The sequence below is a fragment of the Cyphomyrmex costatus genome, unplaced genomic scaffold (assembly GCF_001594065.2).
Source record: "Cyphomyrmex costatus isolate MS0001 unplaced genomic scaffold, Ccosl1.0 scaffold123, whole genome shotgun sequence".
Lineage (NCBI taxonomy): Eukaryota > Metazoa > Arthropoda > Insecta > Hymenoptera > Formicidae > Cyphomyrmex > Cyphomyrmex costatus.
Window position 1 is genome coordinate 5,870,621 of NW_017275207.1, and position 7,209 is coordinate 5,877,829.

General features: G+C 32.1%; 1 protein-coding gene across 1 annotated transcript; it reads left to right on the forward strand.

Annotated features, from left to right (window-relative positions):
- The first annotated feature begins 1,687 nt into the window (after positions 1–1,687).
- On the forward strand, positions 1,688–6,201 carry Inx7 (innexin 7). Its single transcript, XM_018550118.1, has 7 exons — positions 1,688–1,781; positions 2,131–2,221; positions 2,336–2,408; positions 3,686–3,863; positions 4,305–4,642; positions 5,139–5,329; positions 5,880–6,201. Exons 1-7 carry the CDS (start codon positions 1,688–1,690, stop codon positions 6,178–6,180), a joined length of 1,266 nt encoding a protein of 421 aa, XP_018405620.1. The 3' UTR covers positions 6,181–6,201.
- The last annotated feature ends 1,008 nt before the right edge of the window (positions 6,202–7,209 follow it).

A 7,209-nucleotide genomic window follows, 5' to 3' on the forward strand; every position in this document is an offset into this window, starting at 1 on the left:
GATAGTTACGCTAAATGTGTCTCTACATGCCACAGAAAAAATGTTTGGTAATCCGTTATGATAACTTTTAATAAGTAAAAATCATATAAAAAGGAGGATCGCTATATAAAAAAATTTTAACAATTCAATTATATTAATTGTAGCCGATAACTCAATTTTCAAAAGATTTCACAAGATAAATTTGAAAACATTTGTCAATTTTGTATTGGAAACCGGAATAATTTTTCTTGTCCAGTTTCAAGGAATCATCAACCTCATATTTTATGTATACTGACTGTCATATTGTAAAATGTGAATCCGTTCCTGTCGACACTCACCTGTAATTTGTGAGCGATTCGCTGTCTTGCGAGAACTCATTATAGGCCGAATGAATATTAACGGCGCTATATTTTGCGTCTAGCGTGTTTATGGAGCCTTTTAGAATAACTATTATGTATAAGATGTGCTTTTAATTGTACTAATAGATAGAATAATTCATACAAGAAGAGAGAGCAATCATCCATAATAACTCAATTATATGCGTTGTTTAAATAAAAAAATGAATCTTTATTGAAAGATAACAGATTTTTTCACAAAAATAATTATAAAATGTCCGCTTATGATATATATATATATACACTGAATGATACGTTTATAAATTAATTAAGTTAAATGTTATATATATAAATGTGTGGTACAGTATTTTGCTACCCTATATTTCACGAATGAGATTCCATAAGTCATAATTGTTTGACAAAACGCGTCCTTTCGTTAAAAAAGTTACATTTTTCATATTATTTTTGCGGTGCTATATGTACTATAGAATTTAAAATTTATGATTCAGAAATTATTAAAGCAGGTTTTACATATTTATGAGATATTAACTCTCTTGAGGCATCACAATATAATCTCATAAATATTTAAGAATATTTCACTATCAAATTAATAAATAATAAAAATACATATTTTTAAATAAATATTAATAAATAATACAACATATGTATTCCTTAATTTTCGATCAATTAAATAAATATACTTATCATTTAATAAAAGTTTGATATTTCGCTTTCATCTTTGTGCATCTCCATATCGTTTTCAATTTCAGAAACAGTTCGCCTTGAAAAATCATTATACCTTACGAACACTTTTCCTATTGAAACTTATTGTTTCAATTATCCGTAGCTATACTTAAGGGTTCTTTCGCGATGACGGATTCACACCAATTGGGTCATAGGTCGATGTATCATCCACACTCTCCGCAAGAGGATTGTCGTTAAAATCATAAACCAATACTGCAGATTATAAACTCATTATTTCTTCGACTCTCTCGCAGTTATATCTGTGTCTTCTCGCGTCAACTGTGCACGCTATCTGCTCTTATCTGAACGAATGGAAACGTCTTAACAATAATAACACTGCCTCTCTCGATACCAACTTTTGTGGAACGTCTAGGTTGCTGCGTAATCATCGTTCCTGATAACGAGAAATTGAGCTTTCGAGTTTTCAGTATGTTCTCGATCGGTACTGTATGTAGAGTGACGCGTTTTGCGATCGAATACGAAGTTTCGCGAATATCTCAACGGTCGCTGATTTACATGCTCGTATATCAACGGCGCGACGTGAACGCGAATTCTTGACTTCGCAAGTTATTGTGCTCGGGCGACACAAACAGGAACGTTAACTTTTCGTTTCTGGAAAATCGATCGGCATGGCAACCGGCACCGTGCTCGCTGCTTTCTCGGTCCTCAAGGATCACGTCAAATTCAAAGTTAATCAAAATTCGGTAGCCATTGACAATATCGGTAAGATATCTTCATTCTAACACTATGTGTTCTCTATGTTATAATTATCTCTGACATTTTACGCAATCGAATTGTACAAGTAAAAGAACTTACTTTTATCACTAATTATCATACAAATTTAATTATTGATTGGTTATCGCTTTTACATAACGTCTACTTAAAAATGTTATACACTTGATACACATATGTCGTATTAGTTAAAAATAAGTAAAAATAAAAAAATATGTGTTTTAGATATAAGTATATTTATAATAAGTTCATTATTATTTATATTTAATATACAAATATTTAAATATACAATATTAAATATATATTAAATACAAACAAAAAGAAAACAAAGTATGCTTAGTTTTCAGATTACATTACAGGGCTACGTTTTTGTTGCTTCTCGTTGCGTCTATTCTGGTCACCTCTAGACAATTTATCGGGGAACATATAAGGTATATGTGTAATAATCGTACAACTTTTGATTATATTAAATTGTTTATAATTAAGTTGGATTTAAGCAGTTTAATATCATTTCCTAAGATAAATTCTCGTGTTATTTTTAAAAGGTGTATCGCTGATAATGGTGTTGCATCACATGTCATCGAAACATTTTGTTTTTTCATGTCCACATACACCGTGGTAAGTCTAAAATTTTGTTGAAAATAATTAATGTTAAAGAAAATAGATATATATATATATATATAAAGATTGATGAACCGTGCAGATTTTTTGTACTAATAAATATTAAATATAGATTAAAAAGTGACTCTTAAATGCTTTTTTAATACTACATACCCGCCTTTTTTTCCATACTTTCTTCATAATAATTTTTTTATTTAAATAAAGATACATATAATTGCACCATTATATTACTTAATATCTATACGTTTTAATTGAAAAAACAGCTTTGTGCAATATCTTAATTTTTACGAAAGTTGTATGTAATCAAATTGGGTGTGGTTCCAGCAAAAAATGACCGTCAGTTATATGTCGAATTGACGTCGAAATCGTCTTATCGATGTCGGCTCAACATCATTTCAGTGAATCATTTTTTAGCAGGGCATGTCATACATCGGTGTGTTTGTTCCTATAAAATGGGGTATTTAAGCCAGTTAATAAACGAATAAAAATCATATTACAAAGTCACAGACAAGGTTTCGATTTTTATTGCAGTCATTTTCAGTGCGTTAAATACTCGTCAAATAATAAAACTAAAATAAATATTACAATGATATCGAAGTCAATTTTAAAGTAATCATAAGCATATACTATATCAATGAATTCAATCCAAATGTTGTCTTACAATTAGAGTCAACAAATAATAGTACAATGCATGTATAATATATAAATAATGTCCTGATCATTATATAATTTGTTATTAAAAAATAAAACGAGCAATAAATATATGTATATAATAATATCTATTTTTAATTTTATCATTTGATAAGAACTTTTTTTTAATTTTTAAATCTGTATTTAATATAAATATATTTTTAGCATGAAAAAAACCTGTTCAGCCTTTATTCATTTTCTTTGACTTTCAGTTTTATAAATCTATAAATCTCTTTTTAATTTTTAAATGATGTGTAACTTTACCAATTCTACATCATTTCAATATATAGTGATATTTTTTATTATTGATGAAGTGAGTTCATCGACTACGCGTATTGCTAATTTACGCACAATTAAAGTAAGTTTTCTCTTCCGTTTACGAGAGTTGGAAACCTAATTAAAGTATAATTGAATGCTTTCCATTTAGTAAGTAACACAAGTCGACACAAACGTCGTTTTATCTTTCTGGGCATTCGAACAATAAAACCAAAACGATACTTGTGTCGACTTATGTCAGCAAATGGAAAGTACCCATTATTTCTCGCAGACACATCCCTATTATTAACTGATTTTCAACTGTTCAGGTGAAGCATATGAATATTACCGCGGTACAACAGGGCGAATTACCGCATCCTGGCGTTGGACCAGCTGCCAAAGACGACCCCGTCGTACATCACGCTTATTATCAATGGGTACCCTTCATCCTGTTCTTCCAGGCACTACTCTTTTACTTGCCGCACTACCTATGGCGAAAAACGGAAGGTCGTTACCAATTCATATCTCGCGTACTCGTCCACGTATCGCGCGACGTTTACGACCGCGTTTATCTCAAGCAGTGAGCTAATCATCATTAATCTTTCCTCACTGTCATGATCTAGTCGTATATAACAATTACATACCGTGTCCCACTTACAATGTAACATTACGCTATTCGTAAAATTACTTTTATGTAATGTCAGTGAATAATTAGGTATACATTATGTTCGTAATCCACAGAATAAAAACGCTCGGATATTTTGTATTATTTAAATATTCAAACTGACTGAGCCAAACGTTTTAAATTCAGAGTTAATCTCGACCTAAAAAAAATCTCACTCTTTTATTATCATTTACATTCAGAAATGAAAACATCGCGAGACTTATAAGCAGCATTGTGAAAACTGTGCATGAATTTTCATAATTTTTATAATTGTTTAATTATAGGTGGCCGCCTAAGTATGCTGGTATCAGGATTACACATGGCATCTTTGTCTTTAAACGAAACGGAGATCAAGGTAAACGATAGCATAAAGGTACCGTCGAAAAAAGAACGCGATGACAAGATACAACAGATTCGCATCGGCTTCATAAATCGCCTGCACTTGAATCGTCCGTGGGCATACAGTCTGACTATTTGCGAGATTCTGAATTTCATAAACGTGATCTTGCAAATTTACTTGACCGACTGGTTCCTCGGAGGAGCTTTCCTGGGTCTTGGACAGGCGGTCTCCGAGCCACCGTCTAAGGATAAAATGAATCCACTTGATATAGTATTCCCAAAGGTGAATTTAGTATGGTGAATTTATTATGTTTGTATTCTATACAATATTATTATTAAAGTCGATTGTCGTTGTTTTTAACAATATTTGACATGATGTATTATGTCATGATATACACATAATTGTTACACAGTATATCATATATATTTATTATTATAGTTAAAATTGCTAATATCGAGTTGTTATTAAACGGTAACTTCATTGAGTTAATATTCGTCTTATAATTGATCTTTTATAATGCAATCTTTCTACGTTTTGAGATCCGACTTTTTTTAAATTTTTATTAATCAAGTACTTCATCGTTCATCGAGAAATTAATGAAATCTTTCTCTTTTTTCCATCCTTTCAAAATTTCTTCAATTGTTAATTTTTATTTGTATTTACAGTTTTATCAATTTTAATTTTAACTACTAATTACAAATTAAACTTGAATCATATTGTCAGTATCTTCTATCTAATTAACGCATTTATGAATATATAATTATATGTTCTTTCTTAGGTAACCAAATGCATTTTTCATAAGTACGGTCCTAGTGGAACCATACAAAAGCACGACGCGCTGTGTGTAATGGCACTAAACATCGTTAACGAAAAGATCTATACTGTCCTTTGGTTCTGGTTCGTCGTGCTGGCAATACTAACCGGTTTGGGATTGGTTTGGAGAATACTGACTATGGTCCTTCACGCAAGGTTGTTAAATTTGGTCTCTACATATTTTTCTACAACATTTGCGTTTCGTGGCTTTATAAATTCTCGTCGTGTTACTCGCTCACTGGTTTCTTTACTGGGAATTCTCGTTTGACGAATTTATAAGTATCATACATCATACGCGTAATTTGCAAATGTAATTTCTATGCAAAAATAATTTCATGACGGTTTTCTCAGGACATCCAAACATCAATTAACAATAACATAACATTTATTTTATAATTTCACACTACGCTGTGAATTTAACGTAAAATTCATAATATTATTTCGTAAAATGTATGTTAATATATAATATTATTATATTTCATCATAATACAGTAGTATTTACAAAGTTCAACGGATATACGTCAGGGAGATCTAAGAAAATGCCCATTTAAAAATATATAAATGACGAAATGTACAAAAATATATATAGGAATTAGCAGTGACGTTAATGTATCGCGATAAGGATTCTTTAATATAAAAATGATGACGAATCACGACTGAGATGCGGCGGGTAAGCGACGTTCATTGCGGTTTCTTTCACTTACAGAAGTACGTCATTCAATCAGTTCGTGTTTTCCATGGCATGTCCTGGAAAGTACAATCCATGGAACGTACTCAAGGTCACTCACGAGTATTACTTCGGCGACTGGCTGTTTCTCTATTACATAGCGAAAAATCTGGACAACTATGTATTCAAGGAACTTCTTCAGAGTTTGGCGGAGGATCTGGAGAATAAACGTCACGCGCGTTATAAAATTTTACCGCTGGAGGTGGAGCAGGAATTACTGAACAAGCAATGGGGAGACGATATGAAATCTCCCATAAACGAGGACGAAAAAATAAAATAGCCTCTAAGTGATTATCTCTAAACAGATGATTTCAAGAGAAAAATATTAATGACAGAGAGATAAATGGATAATTGTTTAAATCCATACTGTCTTGATTTTGACGAAAAAAAAATTTCAAACCGTAACACACATAAGTTTTAATACTTTATTAATTATATAACTTATATAAAGAATTACTACGAGAACATCGACGTGATGCCAACGATACAGTTTAATAGATAAATATTGGATAAATCTGCTGCAATTGCGTGTGATTCGTAATAATGCGACGATTCGTTGCATTGTTAAAGTTTGCGCTGTACGAGATCGCTATCTCGCGTGCAAAAATGCGGCCTATTCGAAGCGGACAGCAAGAAGTAATATATTGTGCACCTATATGGACAACAATTGCGTGCGTTCACACGCGTATTATAACACTGCCAAATTGCCTATTTACGTATAAACGTATAATACTTTAGCTGCGATTTACTACGATTGTAGAATAATCTGTCTCGCGTGCTTCGTGTCGCATAGTCACATTCGTAGCCACGTACGTATGACATAACTGCTCTCAGTCGATCGTCTTTTTAACTACCTCGTACGGAGGATTCATGTGTGTACGTTACGTGCGATCGTATGTCGAACATATGCGCTTTGCGAGCGGTATACGTGTAAATACCTCCGTACGTTGCACTCGATAAATGGGTCCGGCGATAATTCGAATCGTTAAGTCGTTAAGGCTTTGATTGGAATTATGCCGTGGCCTAGTATCGAACAATCGCGCGTTCGATACATTTAGGTTTTACAGCTCGACAGAATCATTTACTCGCGTATCTCTTATCGGTCGTTCGAAAAATATCGACTCGATAAAAGATCTGCGTTTATTTCGTATTCATCACACTTTCCATCTAAGAATAGCTTCGCTTTAACTTCACGTGAGAAATCATTTTTTTTTTTATGTTTTGTTAAATTTTTGTATTCAAACATTGCAAAATCAGCACAAAATATTTATACTCTAGTAAACATAAAAAATCAGTAAGTGTAAAATGT

What these genes read in the sequence shown, in the direction of transcription:
- Inx7 (XM_018550118.1), top strand. Translation starts at nt 1,688, where the DNA reads ATGGCAACCGGCACCGTGCTCGCTGCTTTCTCGGTCCTCAAGGATCAC. An exon ending in GGTAGCCATTGACAATATCG is followed by an intron (nt 1,782 to 2,130) that starts GTAAGATATCTT and finishes AAGTATGCTTAG; the next exon opens with TTTTCAGATTACATTACAGG. An exon ending in TTTATCGGGGAACATATAAG is followed by an intron (nt 2,222 to 2,335) that starts GTATATGTGTAA and finishes TATTTTTAAAAG; the next exon opens with GTGTATCGCTGATAATGGTG.